This window comes from Cydia fagiglandana, chromosome Z (genome assembly GCF_963556715.1).
Source record: "Cydia fagiglandana chromosome Z, ilCydFagi1.1, whole genome shotgun sequence".
NCBI classification, from domain to species: Eukaryota; Metazoa; Arthropoda; class Insecta; order Lepidoptera; family Tortricidae; genus Cydia; species Cydia fagiglandana.
In genome coordinates this window covers 1,184,066-1,211,277 of record NC_085959.1, presented here as the reverse complement: position 1 = coordinate 1,211,277, position 27,212 = coordinate 1,184,066, and the positions used below count along the sequence as shown (strand labels likewise).

The window sequence follows — 27,212 nt, the reverse complement described above, 5'->3', positions numbered from 1 at the left end:
GTATCAACTTGCGACGTTCAATCGTTTGTAGGTTATGACAGTAGCTATCTGTCACATAGGTCGAAAATCCCTTGCTTGCCGTCCTTCATGCTACAAATCTTTGAAAACTACCACTTTTCAGAATATTTTGGGTACATTTCGCTTTGGTATCCCCTTTTCACAATGTTTGCGGTCAAGTATTACTTAAAGCTCTCAGCAGTTCTTTAGCATGATTATCTAGCTGTATAGTTCAGGTTTCAAAAATCTCCTGCTGGCCGTTTCAGCACTTGTAGCTCTCATCAGCCACTTAAGTAAGAAAATCTTAATTTTATAATTTTCTGTTAATTGACTAGTCTTATCGATCGAGTATCAACTTGCGACGTTCAATCGTTTGTAGGTTATGACAGTAGCTATCTGTCACATAGGTCGAAAATCCCTTGCTTGCCGTCCTTCATGGTAAAAATCTTTGAAAACTACCACTTTTCAGAATATTTTGGGTACATTTCGCTTTGGTATCCCCTTTTCACAATGTTTGCGGTCGAGTATCACTTAAAGCTCTCAGCAGTTCTTTAGCATGATTATCTAGCTGTATAGTTCAGGTTTCAAAAATCTCTTGCTGGCCGTTTCAGCACTTGTAGCTCTCATCAGCCACTTAAGTAAGAAAATCTTAATTTTATAATTTTCTGTTAATTGACTAGTCTTATCGATCGAGTATCAACTTGCGACGCACAATCATTTGTAGGTTATGTCAGTAGCTATCTGTCACATAGGTCGAAAATCCCTTGCTTGCCGTCCTTCATGCTACAAATCTTTGAAAACTGCAACTTTTCAGAATATTTTGGGTACATTTCGCTTTGGTATCCCCTTTTCACAATGTTTGCGGTCGAGTATCACTTATAGCTCTCAGCAGTTCCTTAGCGTGATTATCTAGCTGTATAGTTCAGGTTTCAAAAATCTCTTGCTGGCCGTTTCAGCACTTGTAGCTCTCATCAGCCACTTAAGTAAGAAAATCTTAATTTTATAATTTTCTGTTAATTGACTAGTCTTATCGATCGAGTATCAACTTGCGACGCACAATCGTTTGTAGGTTATGACAGTAGCTATCTGTCACATAGGTCGAAAATCCCTTGCTTGCCGTCCTTCATGGTAAAAATCTTTGAAAACTGCAACTTTTCAGAATATTTTGGGTACATTTCGCTTTGGTATCCCCTTTTCACAATGTTTGCGGTCGAGTATCACTTAAAGCTCTCAGCAGTTATTTAGCATGATTATCTAGCTGTATAGTTCAGGTTTCAAAAATCTCTTGCTGGCCGTTTCAGCACTTGTAGCTCTCAGCAGCCACTTAAGTAAGAAAATCTTAATTTTATAATTTTCTGTTAATTGACTAGTCTTATCGATCGAGTATCAACTTGCGACGCACAATCGTTTGTAGGTTATGACAGTAGCTATCTGTCACATAGGTCGAAAATCCCTTGCTTGCCGTCCTTCATGCTACAAATCTTTGAAAACTGCAACTTTTCAGAATATTTTGGGTACATTTCGCTTTGGTATCCCCTTTTCACAATGTTTGCGGTCGAGTATCACTTAAAGCTCTCAGCAGTTCCTTAGCGTGATTATCTAGCTATATAGTTCAGGTTTCAAAAATCTCTTGCTGGCCGTTTCAGCACTTGTAGCTCTCATCAGCCACTTAAGTAAGAAAATCTTAATTTTATAATTTTCTGTTAATTGACTAGTCTTATCGATCGAGTATCAACTTGCGACGCACAATCGTTTGTAGGTTATGACAGTAGCTATCTGTCACATAGGTCGAAAATCCCTTGCTTGCCGTCCTTCATGGTAAAAATCTATGAAAACTACCACTTTTCAGAATATTTTGGTTACATTTCGCTTTGGTATCCCCTTTTCACAATGTTTGCGGTCGAGTATCACTTAAAGCTCTCAGCAGTTCTTTAGCATGATTATCTAGCTGTATAGTTCAGGTTTCAAAAATCTCCTGCTGGCCGTTTCAGCACTTGTAGCTCTCAGCAGCCACTTAAGTAAGAAAATCTTAATTTTATAATTTTCTGTTAATTGACTAGTCTTATCGATCGAGTATCAACTTGCGACGCACAATCGTTTGTAGGTTATGACAGTAGCTATCTGTCACATAGGTCGAAAATCCCTTGCTTGCCGTCCTTCATGCTACAAATCTTTGAAAACTGCAACTTTTCAGAATATTTTGGGTACATTTCGCTTTGGTATCCCCTTTTCACAATGTTTGCGGTCGAGTATCACTTAACGCTCTCAGCAGTTCTTTAGCATGATTATCTAGCTGTATAGTTCAGGTTTCAAAAATCTCCTGCTGGCCGTTTCAGCACTTGTAGCTCTCATCAGCCACTTAAGTAAGAAAATCTTAATTTTATAATTTTCTGTTAATTGACTAGTCTTATCGATCGAGTATCAACTTGCGACGCACAATCGTTTGTAGATTATGACAGTAGCTATCTGTCACATAGGTCGAAAATCCCTTGCTTGCCGTCCTTCATGCTACAAATCTTTGAAAACTGCAACTTTTCAGAATATTTTGGGTACATTTCGCTTTGGTATCCCCTTTTCACAATGTTTGCGGTCGAGTATCACTTAAAGCTCTCAGCAGTTATTTAGCATGATTATCTAGCTGTATAGTTCAGGTTTCAAAAATCTCTTGCTGGCCGTTTCAGCACTTGTAGCTCTCATCAGCCACTTAAGTAAGAAAATCTTAATTTTATAATTTTCTGTTAATTGACTAGTCTTATCGATCGAGTATCAACTTGCGACGCACAATCGTTTGTAGGTTATGACAGTAGCTATCTGTCACATAGGTCGAAAATCCCTTGCTTGCCGTCCTTCATGGTAAAAATCATTGAAAACTGCAACTTTTCAGAATATTTTGGGTACATTTCGCTTTGGTATCCCCTTTTCACAATGTTTGCGGTCGAGTATCACTTAAAGCTCTCAGCAGTTATTTAGCATGATTATCTAGCTGTATAGTTCAGGTTTCAAAAATCTCTTGCTGGCCGTTTCAGCACTTGTAGCTCTCAGCAGCTACTTAAGTAAGAAAATCTTAATTTTATAATTTTCTGTTAATTGACTAGTCTTATCGATCGAGTATCAACTTGCGACGCACAATCGTTTGTAGGTTATGACAGTAGCTATCTGTCACATAGGTCGAAAATCCCTTGCTTGCCGTCCTTCATGCTACAAATCTTTGAAAACTGCAACTTTTCAGAATATTTTGGGTACATTTCGCTTTGGTATCCCCTTTTCACAATGTTTGCGGTCGAGTATCACTTATAGCTCTCAGCAGTTCCTTAGCGTGATTATCTAGCTGTATAGTTCAGGTTTCAAAAATCTCTTGCTGGCCGTTTCAGCACTTGTAGCTCTCATCAGCCACTTAAGTAAGAAAATCTTAATTTTATAATTTTCTGTTAATTGACTAGTCTTATCGATCGAGTATCAACTTGCGACGTTCAATCGTTTGTAGGTTATGACAGTAGCTATCTGTCACATAGGTCGAAAATCCCTTGCTTGCCGTCCTTCATGGTAAAAATCTTTGAAAACTACCACTTTTCAGAATATTTTGGGTACATTTCGCTTTGGTATCCCCTTTTCACAATGTTTGCGGTCGAGTATCACTTAAAGCTCTCAGCAGTTCTTTAGCATGATTATCTAGCTATATAGTTCAGGTTTCAAAAATCTCTTGCTTGCCGTTTCAGCACTTGTAGCTCTCATCAGCCACTTAAGTAAGAAAATCTTAATTTTATAATTTTCTGTTAATTGACTAGTCTTATCGATCGAGTATCAACTTGCGACGTTCAATCGTTTGTAGGTTATGACAGTAGCTATCTGTCACATAGGTCGAAAATCCCTTGCTTGCCGTCCTTCATGCTACAAATCTTTGAAAACTACCACTTTTCAGAATATTTTGGGTACATTTCGCTTTGGTATCCCCTTTTCACAATGTTTGCGGTCAAGTATTACTTAAAGCTCTCAGCAGTTCTTTAGCATGATTATCTAGCTGTATAGTTCAGGTTTCAAAAATCTCCTGCTGGCCGTTTCAGCACTTGTAGCTCTCATCAGCCACTTAAGTAAGAAAATCTTAATTTTATAATTTTCTGTTAATTGACTAGTCTTATCGATCGAGTATCAACTTGCGATGTTCAATCGTTTGTAGGTTATGACAGTAGCTATCTGTCACATAGGTCGAAAATCCCTTGCTTGCCGTCCTTCATGGTAAAAATCTTTGAAAACTACCACTTTTCAGAATATTGGTATGTATGTATTTACTTTATTGTACATAGAAATATAAACACGAGAAACACAGTTACAGAGTCAATTAAATACAACAAAGGCGAACTTATCCCTGAATGGGATCTCTTCCAGTTAACCTTTGAGGAAATGAGTAGAACAGAAGTATAGAAATATTTTGGGTACATTTCGCTTTGGTATCCCCTTTTCACAATGTTTGCGGTCGAGTATCACTTAAAGCTCTCAGCAGTTCTTTAGCATGATTATCTAGCTATATAGTTCAGGTTTCAAAAATCTCTTGCTTGCCGTTTCAGCACTTGTAGCTCTCATCAGCCACTTAAGTAAGAAAATCTTAATTTTATAATTTTCTGTTAATTGACTAGTCTTATCGATCGAGTATCAACTTGCGACGTTCAATCGTTTGTAGGTTATGACAGTAGCTATCTGTCACATCGGTCGAAAATCCCTTGCTTGCCGTGCTTCATGGTAAAAATCTTTGAAAACTACCACTTTTCAGAATATTTTGGGTACATTTCGCTTTGGTATCCCCTTTTCACAATGTTTGCGGTCGAGTATCACTTAAAGCTCTCAGCAGTTATTTAGCATGATTATCTAGCTGTATAGTTCAGGTTTCAAAAATCTCTTGCTGGCCGTTTCAGCACTTGTAGCTCTCAGCAGCTACTTAAGTAAGAAAATCTTAATTTTATAATTTTCTGTAAATTTACTAGTCTTATCGATCGAGTATCAATTTGCAATGCACAATCATTTGTAGGTTATGACAGTAGCTATCTGTCACATAGGTCGAAAATCCCTTGCTTGCCGTCCTTCATGGTAAAAATCTTTGAAAACTGCAACTTTTCAGAATATTTTGGGTACATTTCGCTTTGGTATCCCCTTTTCACAATGTTTACGGTCGAGTATCACTTAAAGCTCTCAGCAGTTCTTTAGCGTGATTATCTAGCTGTATAGTTCAGGTTTCAAAAATCTCTTGCTGGCCGTTTCAGCACTTGTAGCTCTCATCAGCCACTTAAGTAAGAAAATCTTAATTTTATAAATTTCTGTAAATTTACTAGGCTTATCGATCGAGTATCAATTTGCGATGCACAATCATTTGAAGGTTATGACAGTAGCTATCTGTCACATAGGTCGAAAATCCCTTGCTTGCCGTCCTTCATGGTAAAAATCTTTGAAAACTGAAACTTTTCAGAATATTTTGGGTACATTTCGCTTTGGTATCCCCTTTTCACAATGTTTGCGGTCGAGTATCACTTAAAGCTCTCAGCAGTTATTTAGCATGATTATCTAGCTGTATAGTTCAGGTTTCAAAAATCTCTTGCTGGCCGTTTCAGCACTTGTAGCTCTCAGCAGCCACTTAAGTAAGAAAATCTTAATTTTATAATTTTCTGTTAATTGACTAGTCTTATCGATCGAGTATCAACTTGCGACGCACAATCGTTTGTAGGTTATGACAGTAGCTATCTGTCACATAGGTCGAAAATCCCTTGCTTGCCGTCCTTCATGCTACAAATCTTTGAAAACTGCAACTTTTCAGAATATTTTGGGTACATTTCTCTTTGGTATCCCCTTTTCACAATGTTTGCGGTCGAGTATCACTTAAAGCTCTCAGCAGTTCTTTAGCATGATTATCTAGCTGTATAGTTCAGGTTTCAAAAATCTCTTGCTGGCCGTTTCAGCACTTGTAGCTCTCATCAGCCACTTAAGTAAGAAAATCTTAATTTTATAATTTTCTGTTAATTGACTAGTCTTATCGATCGAGTATCAACTTGCGACGCACAATCGTTTGTAGGTTATGACAGTAGCTATCTGTCACATAGGTCGAAAATCCCTTGCTTGCCGTCCTTCATGGTAAAAATCTTTGAAAACTGCAACTTTTCAGAATATTTTGGGTACATTTCGCTTTGGTATCCCCTTTTCACAATGTTTGCGGTCGAGTATCACTTAAAGCTCTCAGCAGTTATTTAGCATGATTATCTAGCTGTATAGTTCAGGTTTCAAAAATCTCTTGCTGGCCGTTTCAGCACTTGTAGCTCTCAGCAGCCACTTAAGTAAGAAAATCTTAATTTTATAATTTTCTGTTAATTGACTAGTCTTATCGATCGAGTATCAACTTGCGACGCACAATCGTTTGTAGGTTATGACAGTAGCTATCTGTCACATAGGTCGAAAATCCCTTGCTTGCCGTCCTTCATGCTACAAATCTTTGAAAACTGCAACTTTTCAGAATATTTTGGGTACATTTCGCTTTGGTATCCCCTTTTCACAATGTTTGCGGTCGAGTATCACTTAAAGCTCTCAGCAGTTCTTTAGCATGATTATCTAGCTGTATAGTTCAGGTTTCAAAAATCTCCTGCTGGCCGTTTCAGCACTTGTAGCTCTCATCAGCCACTTAAGTAAGAAAATCTTAATTTTATAATTTTCTGTTAATTGACTAGTCTTATCGATCGAGTATCAACTTGCGACGCACAATTGGGTAGGTAAAGTTTTTTGAAGATAGGCAAATTATATTTTTTTCCGATAGTATTCATTATAGCAATCACGGAAATACAGCTCTTTTATTTTTATTTCATTTTATTGATTAAATATAATTTTTTAAATGATCGATATGACGTTTGTGAGGTGGAATGGCAGATCCCAATAATTTCTTTGCGCGTCGTAAATGGTACGAGATAGAAAAAAAAACGATGTCAACTGTCAGTGTCACTTAGCTCTCATTCCCGAAAAATAACGGACTAGCCTCATGTTACCTTGCGAATTGCTATTAATGTTATCATTGAGATTTTCGACGACCTCAGCACGACCCACGGACTTCTGATTCCCCACGACATCTGCGCGTATTTGGACAAAGATTGAATTTACTTTCGATAACTTGGCACTGCATAATTATTGGACAACGTTTTCTTCCCCACCCCTACACGACGGCCCCTGCGCTGACCCTTGGACAGAGTTTTGCAAGAAAAATAAGCGAGTTCATACGAGATTGCGAGCAGATTCTACAAATTTGAAATTATTATCATAACAGTGATAAGCACAATGCCGTTGAATTAGAGGAGCAATGGCCGTACAGGAGTACGTATCCGTGAAATACATAGGTACATAAAACTATCTTCACTTGTGTTTTGATTTTTATTATTAAATTGCCATGAGCTGTTAAGTTCGTAAACAAGAAATCGGTCTAATTTTTTCTAACAATTTCAACCATCTGTTAGTTTTGTGTGGTTATCCTCATTTTATGAATGTTGTTCTTATTTTCAGGTGGATGTAAACATTCATTGGCGGTATTATACTGATGGCTAATTAGAACCATTGAGCCATGACATACTTCCTTGCAGTGTTATTCGGCTAAGCCTCGAGCATCCTGTGAATCTGAAGGATATAATTATTTCCATAAAAAAGAGCAATCGAATTAGGACCAAGATATCCCGAGAATCTAAAGACATTTTATAAAAAATGCAATAAAATGAAAATGGGAGACTCTCTTATTTTAACAATGTTACAAGATCATGACAATGTTATGGTCTATACTTATTAAAATTTTAAAACCAACATGTCTTTATCTTTGACTTGAAAATGTACAAATGATTTGGGTTAAGTTTTATGAAATGCAACTTATGCTAAAAATCTATTATTATTATATGTCAAATTATCGTGAACTCGATGTTGCTTAAGGCGTATCTAGAGTAGTCAATTTTTCGCCAATCTGATTAAATTGCCCGATCGAATCGGGACGTACGGACGCAAACGCCAATTTGGCTCGCCGAATTCAACCGCCGATAATGACCGATAAAATGAGGTGCGGACACAAGAACACCAATTTGTGAGGCTAGTATTTTCGTTATGGGGCATTTTTTCAATTTAAATGTCTCTAATATCACCATAAATCTAAAATTGGAGATTGACGCCAATTTCATTTCTGATCAAATCGACCGATTTTATCAGTCCTGTCTGGATACCGCTTTAGCACCGCGAAAGGGCGCTGCGCGGTGCGCGCGGATTGACGCATGCGCGTACCGTATGCTTAGTATCTATGGTAATATAATTTTAAAAAATATGCAAATAAAAGGCGGCAAAGTTTATTCGTTGTGCATGTGCAATACTCAATAAGTTACCGCTTGTTATTTTAATGCTCGTAATAAACAAAATGAGTTCAAGTGACGAAAACGACCTGGAATAGACGGCACACCGCCTCATTTGAAAGCAGAAGCAAACTTAATAATGAATAACTAGCTTCCTGCTAAGTCCAGGGACAAATACAACAGGACTTACGACATGCTCATGCTGTGGAAGGACACAAGAAGGACAGCCAAAACGCAAGAAACACCTACTCTGAAAGTGGTTTTTAGCGTATTTCTGTGACCAAGTGAAAACTAAAAAGCCATCTACATTTAATATAAACTAAGAATATGCGTTGTTTTTTTAATTGTATTCGCGTCACTTTACCCCTATTAAATACGCTTTACTAAATTGAATTTGTTTTATTTCCTCACATAATTTGAGAATAGTGCTTAGGTACTATGTATACCTCAATGGAAGCAAAAATGTAATATTTTTGCGAGTTGATACACTTGCTACTTGTGTATAGTGGCAAATGTATTAAACCCGCAATCAACACTAATCAATATGTAAACAGGCCCCAACGTGAAGCACATTTACCCTACAGACATACTTATCCATATTGACCATATTTGAACCTTTCAACTCTCTTCAAGGGCACGCCACACAGCGTGATCCTATATACTGTTGTAATGTTAATGCTTAAGGATAATAATTTGTGGATTTATAAAATAAAACGAAACGGAATTTACTGGATTTATATTATATTATTTTGGATTTATATTATAAGTTTCCTAAAGTACAGTCGCCATCAGATATATTGGTGCAGCTAGGGTGCTCATAAATATCTGAACACGCCTCTATTATCAGGGCGTGCGAGTTCAGATATTGTGAACACCTTGCCGAGCCCATATATAATAGCCAATAACGACCTAGTTATAAGACTATTACAATCTTAATCATTATTGTATGTATAATACAACAATCACGTTTATATAGTCCTCACAAACGTATAAGTTACCATTTTGGCCAATATATGTGACGTCCCACGGGCAAAGGTACCTTATGGCGGGTATGGAGTTATGCATACCCCAGTAATCTACAATAAATAAGCTATCGATAACACAAAAGATCAACCTTCTAAGTTGCGTAGTTACAGAGATATGATTTTTTGAAAATAATGTTGTGAAATGAGCAACTTTACGATAGAGAAGTTTTAAGTTTAGCCGCCTAAAAAACTATGTTCCTGAAGTAAGTTACATAGTTGACTACAAATAATAATACCTTATATATCTGAGATTAAAAAAATGTTGCGACTTGTTCTGTAATGTAAATAGAAACCTTTGATATCGACTGATTTATGTGTATACTAACCAATCTCTTGAAAATAAAGTTTTATTTCATTTTCAAGATTGATTGCAATGAGCTCTCAAGATTTCAATTGTATCTATTAGAAAACGACACTGAGAGACAGTTTAAGCAAAAAACAATACCAATTTAGAGGTGAAAATGTATTTTCTGACTTTTTCATATAAAATCAGAAAATTGAATATTTTTACTTTTAATGTAACACACAATCAATTTATCTGAGCACATATGAAAGAAATTCTGTCATTCAAATGAAATAAATCCTAAAACCCCAACTAAATACTATATTTAACCCCTTATGCCACTTTAAACTTACATAACAATAACAGTATTTGCTCCATACATTTACGAAAAGGTACCTTATGGAAATAAATCTAATAATACATCACTACAAAACATCAATCACATTGAAGTTTATCTTTTATGAATAGAAAATATTAATTTACATTAAACTGCCACAAATTTAATTAGTTCTTCGTCATAATAATCTTAAAAAAGACCAATAATTTGTATGTAATGAAAAGGTACCTTGTGGTTAAGTTACATGATTAGGCATGATGATGATGGAACAGTTAGGATAAACTAATAATATTTTGGGGTAAAGATGGTATAAATCGTCTATTTCTTATCAATAATATATTTTGGTTGCCATTGAAGACAAGCGGCATTGAGGTTCAATGACCTCAGATATTCCATCAGGTAATGCGTCGGGTATTGGCATTTTTCAGCAAACCAATGGCTGATTTATTGCATGCGACCAAACTAAATGAAGATATATACTAGTTAAGAAAGACTTGACGAGAGTAACTTTGGTATAATAGCAGGCTACTTGGATTTGTAATGTCGGTCGATGTACGGTTATAATATTTGCTAGGCGCCCCAACCAGAACTGAAATTATCAAATTCGTTTTGCAGAATGCTAATACAGTTCTCTACCAAACTTCTTTTCCCGTATTGACTAGTTTTTTTGGGAATTTTCAATATTTTTTCCATAAGGTACCTTTTCGACTAAACTCTGAGACGACATTACTAGGCTTATAACTAACTTATAACAAAAATAAAAACAGGTAAACAAACGTTACGCATTAAGGTTTCAGATCACACAATAAAAAAAAATTGAGCATTTTTTCACCTCTTTACAAAACATTTCATATCTCCGAAACTAGAAACCCTCATAAGGTACCTTTTCCCGTGGAACGTCACATATCTTCAAAGTTTGGCACCGAATCGCTGTTAAAGACTTTGGTGTGCTCAAAGACGCTGAATTTGGAAAGTAACGTCTGTGCTTCCTACAAGACGGTACGACGCACTTTTGCGTTCATCTCTGTAATATTCTATTTCCATTCGAACGTTTCCGGGATCGTCTCCATCTATTGTGTTGATACTGAGATCCAAAATGACTCGTGTAGCAGTCCAAGAGTCGTGGTGAAGGCGTTAATGAAAATGTTCTCCAAGAAGCAGTGCCAAGTAGTCGAAAGCAATCGTTATCATTATCAAAATATCCGTGTTGATCGTGCTAGGGACGTTAAAATTACTTATTCTAGAAATCACACCGACATCCAATTACAAGAAAACACAAATGTTTCGTCCGTGGTTTCGTCCGACCATTATTTTCCAATTATTTGCAAGTTATTTTCCAAGAATGACACTGACAGTTGACATCGATTTTTTTTCTATCTCGGCCCATTTACTGCGCGCAAAGGAATTAATTACTCGAGTCTGCCATTTCACCTCACAAACGTCATATCGATCATTTAAAAAATTATATTTAATCAATAAAATGATATAAAAATAAAAGAGCTGCATTTCCGTAATCGCTATAATGAATACTATCGGGAAAAAATATAATTTGCCTATCTTCAAAAAACTTTACCTACCCAATTGTTTGTAGGTTATGACAGTAACTATCTGTCACATAGGTCGAAAATCCCTTGCTTGCCGTCCTTCATGGTAAAAATCTTTGAAAACTGGAACTTTTCAGAATATTTTGGGTACATTTCGCTTTGGTATCCCCTTTTCACACTGTTTGCGGTAGAGTATCACATAAAGCTCTCAGCAGTTCTTTAGCATGATTATCTAGCTGTATAGTTCAGGTTTCAAAAATCCCTTGCTGGCCGTTTCAGCACTTGTAGCTCTCATCAGCCACTTAAGTAAGAAAATCTTAATTTTATAATTTTCTGTTAATTGACTAGTCTTATCGATCGAGTATCAACTTGCGACGTTCAATCCTTTGTAGGTTATGACAGTAGCTATCTGTCACATAGGTCGAAAATCCCTTGCTTGCCGTCCTTCATGCTACAAATCTTTGAAAACTGCAACTTTTCAGAATATTTTGGGTACATTTCTCTTTGGTATCCCCTTTTCACAATGTTTGCGGTCGAGTATCACTTAAAGCTCTCAGCAGTTCTTTAGCATGATTATCTAGCTGTATAGTTCAGGTTTCAAAAATCTCTTGCTGGCCGTTTCAGCACTTGTAGCTCTCATCAGCCACTTAAGTAAGAAAATCTTAATTTTATAATTTTCTGTTAATTGACTAGTCTTATCGATCGAGTATCAACTTGCGACGCACAATCATTTGTAGGTTATGTCAGTAGCTATCTGTCACATAGGTCGAAAATCCCTTGCTTGCCGTCCTTCATGCTACAAATCTTTGAAAACTGCAACTTTTCAGAATATTTTGGGTACATTTCGCTTTGGTATCCCCTTTTCACAATGTTTGCGGTCGAGTATCACTTATAGCTCTCAGCAGTTCCTTAGCGTGATTATCTAGCTGTATAGTTCAGGTTTCAAAAATCTCTTGCTGGCCGTTTCAGCACTTGTAGCTCTCATCAGCCACTTAAGTAAGAAAATCTTAATTTTATAATTTTCTGTTAATTGACTAGTTTTATCGATCGAGTATCAACTTGCGACGCACAATCGTTTGTAGGTTATGACAGTAGCTATCTGTCACATAGGTCGAAAATCCCTTGCTTGCCGTCCTTCATGGTAAAAATCTTTGAAAACTGCAACTTTTCAGAATATTTTGGGTACATTTCGCTTTGGTATCCCCTTTTCACAATGTTTGCGGTCGAGTATCACTTAAAGCTCTCAGCAGTTATTTAGCATGATTATCTAGCTGTATAGTTCAGGTTTCAAAAATCTCTTGCTGGCCGTTTCAGCACTTGTAGCTCTCAGCAGCCACTTAAGTAAGAAAATCTTAATTTTATAATTTTCTGTTAATTGACTAGTCTTATCGATCGAGTATCAACTTGCGACGCACAATCGTTTGTAGGTTATGACAGTAGCTATCTGTCACATAGGTCGAAAATCCCTTGCTTGCCGTCCTTCATGCTACAAATCTTTGAAAACTGCAACTTTTCAGAATATTTTGGGTACATTTCGCTTTGGTATCCCCTTTTCACAATGTTTGCGGTCGAGTATCACTTAAAGCTCTCAGCAGTTCCTTAGCGTGATTATCTAGCTATATAGTTCAGGTTTCAAAAATCTCTTGCTGGCCGTTTCAGCACTTGTAGCTCTCATCAGCCACTTAAGTAAGAAAATCTTAATTTTATAATTTTCTGTTAATTGACTAGTCTTATCGATCGAGTATCAACTTGCGACGCACAATCGTTTGTAGGTTATGACAGTAGCTATCTGTCACATAGGTCGAAAATCCCTTGCTTGCCGTCCTTCATGGTAAAAATCTATGAAAACTACCACTTTTCAGAATATTTTGGTTACATTTCGCTTTGGTATCCCCTTTTCACAATGTTTGCGGTCGAGTATCACTTAAAGCTCTCAGCAGTTCTTTAGCATGATTATCTAGCTGTATAGTTCAGGTTTCAAAAATCTCCTGCTGGCCGTTTCAGCACTTGTAGCTCTCATCAGCCACTTAAGTAAGAAAATCTTAATTTTATAATTTTCTGTTAATTGACTAGTCTTATCGATCGAGTATCAACTTGCGACGCACAATCGTTTGTAGATTATGACAGTAGCTATCTGTCACATAGGTCGAAAATCCCTTGCTTGCCGTCCTTCATGCTACAAATCTTTGAAAACTGCAACTTTTCAGAATATTTTGGGTACATTTCGCTTTGGTATCCCCTTTTCACAATGTTTGCGGTCGAGTATCACTTAAAGCTCTCAGCAGTTCTTTAGCATGATTATCTAGCTGTATAGTTCAGGTTTCAAAAATCTCTTGCTGGCCGTTTCAGCACTTGTAGCTCTCAGCAGCCACTTAAGTAAGAAAATCTTAATTTTATAATTTTCTGTTAATTGACTAGTCTTATCGATCGAGTATCAACTTGCGACGCACAATCGTTTGTAGGTTATGACAGTAGCTATCTGTCACATAGGTCGAAAATCCCTTGCTTGCCGTCCTTCATGGTAAAAATCTTTGAAAACTGCAACTTTTCAGAATATTTTGGGTACATTTCGCTTTGGTATCCCCTTTTCACAATGTTTGCGGTCGAGTATCACTTAAAGCTCTCAGCAGTTCTTTAGCATGATTATCTAGCTGTATAGTTCAGGTTTCAAAAATCTCTTGCTGGCCGTTTCAGCACTTGTAGCTCTCAGCAGCCACTTAAGTAAGAAAATCTTAATTTTATAATTTTCTGTTAATTGACTAGTCTTATCGATCGAGTATCAACTTGCGACGCACAATCGTTTGTAGGTTATGACAGTAGCTATCTGTCACATAGGTCGAAAATCCCTTGCTTGCCGTCCTTCATGGTAAAAATCTTTGAATACTGGAACTATTTAGAATATTTTGGGTTCAGTTTGCCTTGGTCTCCCCTTTTCTCCAAGTTTATGGTCGAGTATCACTTATAGATCCCAGCAGCTTTTGCTGCATGCTGCATGGAACCGGTTTTAAAAACCTCTAGAGCTAGCTTGCCGTTTTATTAGGCGATATTACAGATAGCATGAGTTCTGTGACGAAAATGTACATATTTTAGTTTTTCATCACTTGTGGTCTTGTTCGGTATGGTTACTTTGTAATTACATGTATCAGGTGCTCTTTTAGTGGTTTTCTATGACATTTTTTACATTAAAAATTTTGACTTCTTAATTTGGTTGGGTTATCGGCGGCTGCTAACTTTGGCTGCTAACTTCACACCGGTTATCTAATACTGATTCTAAAATGGTATCACACATGCTATTTACATTTCTACAAACAAAGATATGGCCTAGATGGTGATTAAAGTGAAGTATGGTGCTAACTATTAAAAAGACATAAAAGCGCGATTATTACTGGACACCCTATATATATTGATAAACAACAATTTGTAACAAATTAATTTTACTATAGAAAGTATTGTGTTATTTCTGTTTGTAATGTTAATTGGATTATAAATTTTACTTTTACATACTAAAGTACTATTAGGTAATAGGCACAGTAGTAGTTTTGAAATTTCGTATGTCTATTCAGTAAAACTTATTGAATATGATCGCATATTTATGACATTATATTAGAGAAAAAGGCATGCGGCCAGGCTTACGTACTTCTATGGATTTAAATGCAAACGTTATACCTAGACAGTAACTTTCATAAGGTTAATCCTGTAAATCAGGGTTTAAACAAAAAAAAAATAATATTACGTCTTAATTAATATTACCAATGACCCAGTCACAAACAAAACTAATAGTTATCAGTCTAACCTTAATTAAACGCCGTAATTATCATTTGAATATAGTCATGTTTTATTATTTTTATAAAACTGATGAAAAAGTACTAGAGATGCAAGGGATAGTTGTTTGGCCGGATACCGGATACCGGATATTCGGCCTGACCATCAGCCGAATATCCGGTATCCGGCCGCCGAATATCCGGTCAGAGGAACTATACCTACGTTTCGGTTTTTCAGGTGCGCATTCTGCAGGTTTGACCTGTTTCCTAGTAAACGTTCGCGCACACTCATTTCTAGGATCGAAATTAGTGCGCGTACAAGTCAGTGGAATGATTAAATTGTTTTAAAATAATAAATAAGTACGATTATGACCGTGTCTGTTTCTTAAATCCAATTTTATTACTCCGAAATCAAGCAATGTTACTATCCGGTATCCGGCCGGATAGTAAAATAATAGCCGGATAGGCCAATACCGGATAGTAACCGGATATCCGGTGCATCTCTAAAAAGTACCCACTAGTTCAGTTTAAATTGTCAAAATTTTTTAACCCTATAAATAAAGCAATGAGCACATGAGCAGGTAATGCAAGTACCTACTTAACAAAAAAATTTACAAGGAAAGTAGGTACAACTAGGTCATCCCACTTAAACACAAAAAAGCAACAATTATAAACCCGAAATTATACATAGTATGGGGGCGCGGGCGTATCTCTTACATCTAATCTCTCTCTCGCATAAATATACAATAGTTGTACATTTTTTGTACATTAGTTGTGGGCGTAACGTACATTTAGCACTCCAAAATATCCAATGCAAAGGGGCGTATCGTACACAAAGTTGGGAGTCAGGCCAAAATGTCTCACAACATTTTTTTGAATTGGCAGATACGGCCAAATGCTTTGGAAAACTGTGTTCAAACATTGATTTTTCATAGGGCTTAGCGGACATTTTTTTCAAGTTATCGATACGTTAAATATACTAAGTAGAAAAAAATACTGAGTATAACAGCATTTTTGCAATTTTGTCCCTTACGCCCTTTGAGCCTACGGTAGTCGTTACATACAGTTTTGTTCAGAATTCCAAGCGCTTTCGTTCTGTATAGTGAAAATTTTTATATCTCTTAAAAAGTTGCCTTTACGACCCAATTTTTGCACTATGAGCTTGCAAAAACAGCTTATCTCAAGGGGCGTATATGACCAATTATAAATTATAAATTCATAGATATTATCTTTAAGGTTACCGCTAAATATAAATATGATTGTAAATGACTTACATGTCTTTTGTCGTCCTTTAAGCCCTTCATTTGTCTTGATGATTTTTCATATCGTATCTCGTATGGTCAATATGGTCGTAAAGGACATATTTTACTATTGACAATTATTATTTTACTTGCCCATTATGACCCGCCCTAAAATGTTTTTACCATAAGTATATGAAGCGAACAAGGTTGTAAAGGACTTTTCTAATATTTGTATCGTTTACTACCACGAATTAGTTTCTAAACTCAACATTTAAAACAAATAACATGGACTTAGCGGTGTATAATAACAAATAAATATAGTCCGGTGGCCGGCTGCATGAAACAAACCTCATCAAAAAATAGAATATACCTACCCTGTAGAGGTACCTGACATTTAAAGTAGCTTCCAACGCACTTGGTCGGCCTAGGCTTAACGTGGCAGATTTTGTACAAATGGCAAAAACGTTGGACAAAAATTCATCAAAAATAACCTCATTGAAAAATAGAATGAAACTTGTATGGTAGGATACCTGACCTTGAGCACAGTAAAAATAATGTGGTCGGCCTCACCTTAGCCTGGCAGTTTTTGCAGTCTGACCAGATTTATTGGGTCACGTGAGAGCTACAATTTACCTCATCGAAAAATAGAATGAAACAAACGGATTATAATAGCTAAAATAAGCCTGTTGACGTATGTCTTGGTCGGCCTCACCTTAACCTGGCAGTTTTTGCAGTCCGACCAAATTTATAAAAAAAATTACACGCTTTATAAATCACAAAATTAGCAATACATTGCGTCTTAAAATAACCTTAAAAAGTGTACTAAATATCAAATAAAAGTTATTTTTAACAGTCGCTGATGTGACATTCTCATTCAAAAGGTAGGGACCACTTTGTCCTTTACCATAAAGACGAAATTTTATTGTATCTTTATACAAATAACCTGTCAGAGAGTCCTTATGGCAAGGATAAAGTGGTACCTTTTGATTGCGAACTCAAGAATGTTGGTCAGTATGAGGAGCCTACATTTTATTTTTAAATATACTTACAACACCTACTCCCACACTATGAAGAGACTAAATATAATAATTATGCCTCCGAATGAAATAAATACACTGTAATGGCTCCTCTACACGATGGGCCAACGCCGGCCACTCCAAGGGACGCATTTATGTGTTAGAGGGAGCAAGTAGCCGGCGTTGGCCCATCGTGTAGAGGAGCCATAATGTTCATCTAACAAGCACCCTACCCGCGTAGGTATTAGCCTTCCCCGCGTACGCCGTTCATGCAAAGTTTTATTTTGCCAAATAGTAAAAAACCGTTGTTGAAAATGACCCAAATTATTAATGGTGTCTCGATGTGGCATTATAATAATGTAGACGTAAACTTAATAACATGAATTTTTTTTTGTGGCAGATACATGATGTTTATAAGAAAAAAAAAGATTAAAAATAAAAGCGGTGGATGAATTTGACACACATTTGTTTGAATAACATATTATAATATCCTGTGAAGTACAACACTTCACTTACCGACTATAATTTTATTTTAGGCATTTTAGGTTCACTATTAGGTATTTATTAAATGTCATTATACCCGTGGATGAAAATGACACAAAATGCGTGTGTACGTCGGAAGCCACTTTGCTTTTACAGGGAAACAAAGAATTTCATCTCGAATATTCTTTTTACCGAATGCTGTTTAAAAAAAGAAATACCTAAATTTCTACCTAAGCAAATACCTAGGATGACACAAATTATGTCTTTCCCATCACGGAACAATGGTGTTCCGGACCTTTGGGAGGCGTGCGCGGAGCCGAAGCCAACACGTAGAGGCCCTTTTGACACTTTAATGAAATGTAAGGGGTACACCGAGCGGATGCTGCCCTTACCCGTGTCATGGGACGCACGCAGAGGCAGCACCCGCCAGGGTGTAAGGGCTATTGAGAGTTGATGAAATCTAAAATGAACTAGGTTATTGGGTGAAAGCGATGGACTAGTACTGAGCTATGGGGTAAAAAACCGGACGCCTGCCTAATAAAACGGTATGCAATTTTATTTCCGGCAGACGGTGACTCGCCCTCACAAGATGGGCCCCCACAAAAAAGCGACATCTAGGATGGCTCAAGGGCAACACCGGTGTTGCCCTTACAAATTATTATTATTAGGTTTAGTGTGTGGTCTGAAAACTATATGTAAAAAATAGGCAACATTAATAATCTTATAACTTCAAAAGTTATTGCTATCGGACTATTAGGGCGGGTTTACATATTGATTAGTGTTTAGAATGAGCTCATACATTTGCTCCTAAACTTAAGAACAATCTCGGTCGATCGATGTTCGAAATGACATTGATATGTCACAGATTTCAATTGTTTGGTTGAGCTAATGTAATGCCCGTGTTACAATCACGCTATATGCTACACCGCCCACCTGGGGGAGCATACACCTGCCGCGTGTGTGGCCGTGGGATCCTCTCTCGTATAGGGCTTTACAGCCACGAACGCAAGTATAGTAACCAGGATGCTGCTTGAAACATCTGACACAGATGATAAAGGCCTATTTTATATGCTACATTTAATTACATTTTAAACTTAATATTTTTTTCTAAAAAAAAAAGATTTTTTTTTAAATTAACTATGCCATTTAGTTATCTTAAACGTACTTAACAAGACCCCGAAGTTAACGGAATTCAATAAAAACACACTGTATATCTATCTAAGTAATACAATGTATAATTAATTGATTATAATATGTATATGACTAATTTATATACATCGGTAACTCGTGGCACTTAGGTAGCACTTGACAGTTTCTAACAGACTAGTGATGTGACAATGTTCTTCCTATACGAGTCAAGAAAAACAAACCACTAAAAAAAGGAATTTTAATCATTTAATATATGACATTCGTGATAAACAATTAATATTTGTTCTAAATTTTTACAAGTCAGCCTACGTCTTCTACTTGAGAAAATCCACTTTATGTAAGAAAACGATATTTCAACCTCCACTGTCGTAATGGGTAAAAAAAGCATTTTATTGTAAAGTTGTAGCGTATTTTTATTGATATTCTCTTTGATTTCAACTTTTTTATTTTGTAATAAGTTATTGATATTTTTTGTCGTAATATATCCTGGAATTTTTGATAACACTATTTTCAGCTTTTAATAAACAAGTTTACCTTTGTGATGCAGTCTCAGTAATTAAAGTGACTTTTCAATTTTAAATACGATCTCCACGAAAAGAAAACGTGTCACATCACTAATCTTTTAAGTGCTACCTAAATGCCACGAGTTACCGATGTGTCAAATCGTCCTACACCCGCAGTAAGGCCAATGAGGCTTGTGTTCTGATACCCGTGCCTTCACCTTCACCTTCTCGTACCCACTATATGACAACACAAGCCTTGTTGGCCTTACTGTGGGTGTACGATTTGTGCGAGATCGTCCCATAATAGTTATTTATTTATTTATTATTATACCTGAGAGCCGTCATACTCCCATTTGTAGTGTTCCGCGTACTCCACCCAGCGGCTGCGGCCGATCATGTACCGCTGGTTCTCGTAGTATTTGTTGCCGTTTACGTCCCAGCCCATCAGGCAGCCGTGCTGTTAAATAGCGTTATAGTTATAACTACTGTAAACCGGTTATCGATAAACCCTTTACCTATATATCAAACTCCCTAGAACGTCACACTTGTACATAGCACTTGGCATGAAAAATTAGCAAGGTCGGACTCACAGACTTAAATATACCATAGATGACGCAAATGCATCTAGTTCGCGTGTCCGAACCTTGTCCAAGCGTCGAGGTTGGCCGTCGCCATTGACATTCCACGCGCGCCAGTTGTAGCAGCCGGTAAGCCGTAAAAAATTAAAAAATGCCTCGTTGCGTGATAATTAACTGCAACAGCCCAAAAATTGCAAGCACCCCCTTGGGTGCAAGGACATATTTCCTACCACAGGTAAGTAAATTTAAAATGATATTATGCGTAAATTCATTTTAAAATAATTTATTAAGTATTCCCAGTTGTGATTCCAATAAGGCACGTATTTAATCGGTCAACTAATTAATCGAATTTGGGTAGTTTAAAATAATAGAAATGGGTACTAAAATTAATAGTTTGGCAACTAAAACGGAGCCTTAAAATATATCAATATGATATGAGTTGTATTTTAATGCCGTTACAGCTTTTGTTTATTTTTAAGCAGGTACCAAATATTTATTTGGCAACTGAATTATTATATTGGATACTATTTATGAAGCACATTTTATATAGAAAAAGGCTATCTATGAATTTAAAAATGAAATTCTTTTTAAATATTTTGTTTGGTCACTACACGGTCAACCTAACACGCTCCTCCTCGCTTCGCTCGTCGTGGCACCTATCTTTTGACTCTGGCAGAACACAGTGGTAACTATTGAAATTAGTAATTCAAAATTTAAAAACCTAATCGTATAATGGCCATTAGGTGTTTCATGATTAGGAATTTCGACTATGTGGTGTTTTGTGGATTAGGAAATTTGTCAATCTAAAGTACTAGGTATGCATATGTTTACATTTAAATTATTTAAAAAGGGAGTATTTAAAGCTTATGTACTTATATAGGTATCTTAGGTATTCCGTTTATGTACAAAATATATAAACAAAATTTTATGATCGCTTTACAATATTAGTTGCCAACTTATTATTTTAGACGCCAACCTATCAATACATGTTCCCTATAATTTTATTGGGTGGCTTGACTTTGCTGCCTTTTTTTTAAAATATGATGCTTAAATTTGAGGCTAGTATAAATTTATTGGTGCTAAAATATTAATGCACAGCCAAATTATATTATTATATGCCAAGTGAAAGTTCCTGTTTAATATTTTAGTTTCCCGGTTAATAATAAGCCGTGAATAAGCCTTCCAATAATATACCTAAGTAGCTATAGATTAACGTTACTATATTTACATTACATTGCGCGTTTGCTTTGAGCGTTTGATCTGAAGTTGTGAATTAAGAGACGTTGAATATCGAAACTAGCGATACTGTCGCGCATCGCTTCGACTTCGTGGTACAGGTCCTTTATCATTTGTCTGTCAAATTTAGCGACTAGTGTTGTTCGTTCTACCGATCGCTTCTAATAATCAATATGGGACAGATGAACGATATTAACTATTCAAAAAAACTATTAGTAGTTATGGTAAAAAAAATCATGCCCTAATTTTAGACGACACCTTTAAAAAGAAGAGTAATTTAACCACATACGATATAATCTCTGCCTATATGTTTAGTAGGGTTATAAATTAATATTGTGTTAACCCTTATCTTGACATTGTAACACCCGTGATACATGGAACTTTAAAAAATCTAGCAGGTTCACTTTATTACCTAACAAAATAATTCTGCCATCAATATGTAGAGCTACCGTCCTTTCTTACAGAAAAAAATAGTGGACACAAGTGTCATTGTAAATTAATTAGTAATAATCAACATGGCGCCACGGAAACAACAGATTTCTGTTCGCACTGGAAGTTATGCATTTATTTCTTATATTAGTATATATTTTTCCATAATCTACATTTTGATGCATTTACTATCTGTTAGTGCATAAATATTTACAATACGTTCGAATTTAAAAACATTTAATACACAGAACCTTACATGAAACTATTATGTATTATATTTGATACATTTCCAAGAACTCAGAAATGTACATATCGAAAGGATTGTATTACATTTAATACATTGCAAAGTTGTCGTCAAAATAGTTGAATTTTGATTTTTTTTTAATACTAGATGTTATTTAACTGTAAATTCGTACGCTGTAGCATAATTGCTACGCCGTATCCCGTAGCACGGAAAAATATGTGTATGCCAAAAATGGCACCAAAGTAAAAAAAAAAATTTTTTTTACTTTTAATTATTTGAGTACTGTTCATATTTTACTCAATTTTTTGCTGACGACTTCTTTGAAACTTTACGGGGTCAAATTTTCCGCCCATGTGATCAGGTATTCGTAGATATAATTTATTTTTACATGTGTAATAGTCATTTGATGCTTTAGATTGCGTTTAATTAGCAATAAATGATAATTTCTGTTGCATTACATGTTTTATTTTTATTAAAATCCACATTTTTCCTCTAAAAAGTAGGTAACTATTTTGTCGAGGGATTGGCATTGTATCAAATATGATACAATACATATGATTTTCAGAAACTGGAAAATCTTGGATTTTTTCCCTTATTTTTTATTAGTTTAGTATGCTCAATAGGTGACGAATAACTAAAAAAATAATTATATTTAAGATATTTTCAGCCTTGCCAAGATAAGGGTTAAGCCTTTATAAGGCAGAGGAAAAATATTTTTCAGCTGATTTTGAACTTTATTTCAAAGTGATAGAGTTAAATTTTTCATATTTCCTGACACCCTTATAAAGGGTTAAAAAAACTTTCATTATTTTTGTTGTCCACATGATCCAATCATAGATTTTGAAAATACCAGTTTCATTGAAGGGAAAAGTTGGGAAGAAGATCATTCGCCTTTTTTATCATTCGTCCGTCTTTATCATTCTTTTGTCAGAAAATCGATGTCATTCATGACAATCGATTTGTGATGTTTGGCGTGGTTCGCGGGGGAGCGGGGAGTGAGCGAGCGAGACCGCAGATATAAAATCTATGAGTGTGAGCAAGACAGTTGTGATCGTTGCGGGGCAGAGGGGCATCGGTGTCTTTGAATCGGTTAGGATTTCTCATCACTAAATTGCGGTGGTGACGTCACAGTAGGTGGTAAAAAGTCGATACCTTCGAGCAACACCGGCTTCCGACACGTCGGAAGGGAGGGGCCCAAGCGATATCTTACCGTACAAATCATTCTGCCATTTTTCGCGGGGGGAAGGTGCACACAGTCGCACTTCTCACACACTTACATACAAAATCCAATCAGAGGCCCTACCGCGAACCACGTTCGACGTGTTGCCTCTCTATGGCACTTGTAAATTCATACGTAAGTGTGACAGGGAGGCAACACGTCGAACGTGGTTCGCGGTAGGCCCTCTGTAATGACGACACAAATACATAGAAAATGACACACGTCAAAGACAAATCTTGCAAACCTCGATCTCTTTTTGTGTACGGACGAGTGACTAGTGTCACAACACGCACACTAACACATTTTCGTTGAAGTATGTCATTGTATTCTGAGAGATGAGAAGTCGGATTTGTCGCTCGACCGATCCGCAATTTGTACTGAGCGAGCAAAATCGATAAATCCAACAATTACTTGAGACTAAAATATAATAATTGTATTTAAATGTAATTAAACGTATGATATGTAAAAAAAAATATTACATGTGAAATGTAACACTTTCATTTTGTAAATTTGATGTCCGCGACCTCTTTTTATAACAAATAACCGAGCAAACAGGCATTTTTGTGCAGCAGTGTTCACGCGCGCGTCTGGACTCGGTCTAGTGAAAAATCCAAGTGCAACTAGTTTTATTACCCGCGCTAGATTAGATTGACGTGCTAATCTTGTACCTCGGCAGAGGGGAAATAGTGGGAATGCCGCCTCCCTTCCGTGTTGCTCGAAGGTCGACACGCTTGGTTTCAATACAAATCGTGACATTTGCTTCATCCATGGTATATGTAAGTCCCACGTTCACAAAAATATTAGATATCCATACAAACTTTCAACCCCTTTTTCACCACCTTAGGGGATGAATTTTCAAAAACGCTATAATTAGTTTTCTTTTATTTTAATAATATATCTTTTTACGAAGTTTCAAGTTCCTAGCTTAAAATAAAACTTGAACCCCATACAAACTTTCATCCCCTTTTTAACCCCCTTAGGGGTTGAATTTCTCAAAATGGCTTCTTATCTCTTGTACACTTTATAAATGTAATATAGTGTGCAAATTTCAACTTTCTACATTTTGTAGTGTAACGGTTTGCTATAAAACCTCGTTTGCGCTAAGCGTTTTGTGCTGGCCGGTTGTAAAAAAATTTAAAACATTTTGAAATAGTTTTCTGGAAGCTGTCACTTGAAGAAAATTTATGAACATTTACGACAATTTCTTGCAAATAAGATACTAAATATCTCTAAAATAATATAATTTACCTAATAGACCGGGAGATAGTGACACATTTTACTGGATCATTTGTACCAGTATGGCGGTTCGTCAGGGGTCAAAGTACGTAATGAAGGAAAGAAAAATGATGATCATATCGCTGGTGCCGGCGGCCCAATCGCGTGGGCGTTAGTCGAACGTGTCGGATAAAATACGAGTGTCGAACGATTTGTTCCACAAAAATCCTCGTATTTTCCGATAGTCCATAAAAAAGAAGTAGGCGGTAGCATAATGCCATACTTCTCCGGTGTGACTTACAGCCCGCCATACTGAGGCGAACACATTAATTAAAAAAAAACATTTCAACCATTTGTGCCAAGCTAATTTTTGCACAGGTGATCATCGTCGATCAGCCATTCATGGACATCACCATGCCATACTCTTCGGACGGTTCCAAATGGCCGCCATACCCCCGCAAGGGAGTTATTTTTTTTTGTTTTGCTAAACGATTTGTACCAGTATTGCATTTAAATTTTTGGAAAGTATTTGATAAAATGTGACCGTTATTATAATTGCCATACTTATAGCAGGGGGAAAAAGTGCTGCCATACTTGAAAAACTTATTTAATCGACACGTTTCAAAAATACGACTATGTATACGTAAAATATTTTTTTACAGCATGGCATCATTATATTCTGTTTGTTTGGATACAATTACACCTAAAAAAAGATATTCCAGATTATAACTACGGAGCGGACGACTGTGAGACTTAAGACAAGACTTAAAACAAAAAAAAAATTGACGATTTGTACCAGTATGGCATTTGGATTTTTGGAAATTATATGATGCAATGTGACCATTATTATATTTGCCATACTTCTAATAGGGGGAGAAAGGGGCACCATACTTGAAATAAAAAAAATATACTGTACACATTTGCCACCTCCTACAGGTATGGCATTATGAGATTTCCATTTATGATCACACAGAAAGTCTTGAAAAATAATTTCAAGATGGTACAAATCGTTTAGAAATTTAAAAAAAATTTACTCCCTTGCGATGGCGGCCATTTGGAACCATACGAAAAGTATGGCATGGTGATGTCCATGAATGGCTGCTCGACGATGATCACCTGTGCAAAAATTAGCTTGGCACAAATGATTGAATTGTTTTTTTTTAATTAATGTGTTCGCCTCAGTATGGCGGGCTGTAAGTCACACCGGAGAAGTATGGCATTACGCTACCGCCTACTTCTTTTTTATGGATTATCGGAAAATACGAGGAGTTTTGTGGAACAAATCGTTCGACACTCGTATTTTATCCGACACGTTCGACTAACGCCCACGCGATTGAGCCGCCGGTACCAGCGCTATGACCATCATTTTTATTTCGTTCATTACGTACTTAGACCCCTGACGAACCGCCATACTGGTACAAATGACCCAGTAAAATGTGTCACTATCTCCCGGTCTATAACTTAATCTATCTAGATCGTGCCTTATTGGTATTATGCTGTGTACAGTCAGCAGCAGAAGTCGCTATACACTCCAGGTGCTCAAAGAGAGGTAAACGTTTAAACTGTCAAAGAGTTGTTGACTGTCATTGTAGCATTTACTTGTGAGCGCTCAACGTGTCACAAATATCTTAACAGTCGCTATTTATTAATTTCTACACTTAAAACAAATCATTGATACCTTAGCTGTCAAAAAACCACTGGTATCTAAGCGGTCAACGTGTCAAATATATCTGAACAATATGGAAAAATAGACGTTTAAAGCATACATGTATGGTCGTATATTGAATGAATAATAGCTATGCAAATTTCAGGTAAAGCGTTTTGACAATCATCGAAAGCAGTACAGTCTTGTCACCACATACATCTATCTCACGTTTTGCTCTTCAGCCATTGACAGGGGCCTGTCAGTCAACTTACTGCAAACTATTTCTTTTATTTATATAATAGAATCATCAAAACGAATGAGTGACACATAGCGAAAGCTAACTGAAGCCGAATTTAGAGCCAATTGTCAAGGCACGTTGTTGTCTTGTTACTAAGGCGTTTGCTTTTCAAAGCAGAGACCGCGGGTTCAAATCTCAGGCGGACGCACCTAGAGATTACAGCTTTTTTTTTGGGTTTCATTTCTATTATTGATTTGTGGTTTTATAGGTATATTAATCTTGTGGTTTTATATTATATGTGTTTGAAGATATGTCACATGTAGCGTATATACGACTTTCTAACAGGACGTTGTAGGTTTGAACCCGCAGTGGCCGTTCCTTAAGATTACTCCTTTGCGGAATGCCATTTGATGTAAATTCCTATGGTCAACAGTTAGCATATTACGTAGGTAAGTATATGCATGGCAGTGATGGTTTTATCGCATACACATACATCTATAGAAGAGGAGGCACCGTTCTTCCGGATCATGGTTGGAACCAACAAAATAAACAGAGGAGTCATAGTTGGATATGCTTAACACCTTTATACTGCCCGTGCTCCTCACGTGGGGCCACGGCTAGCCTCTATTACATAGCCATAAGGTTTACATGTCAGATTGGGACAGTGAACGTGTTAAGTTTCAATTCTATTATTTCCTCCTTCGTTCTTTGATCGATTCGGAGCATC

The 27,212-nt window shown here is 36.5% G+C and overlaps 1 protein-coding gene across 1 annotated transcript in view; it reads right to left on the bottom strand.

Moving 5' to 3' along the window:
- The window catches only part of LOC134678972 (probable NADH dehydrogenase [ubiquinone] 1 alpha subcomplex subunit 12), a 70,702-nt gene that overhangs the window by 30,109 nt on the left and 13,381 nt on the right, over positions 1–27,212 (bottom strand). Inside the window, exon 2 of the mRNA XM_063537731.1 lies at positions 20,013–20,138. Coding sequence (XP_063393801.1) covers positions 20,013–20,138 — 126 coding nt within the window. The remainder of the gene's footprint in view (positions 1–20,012; positions 20,139–27,212) is intronic.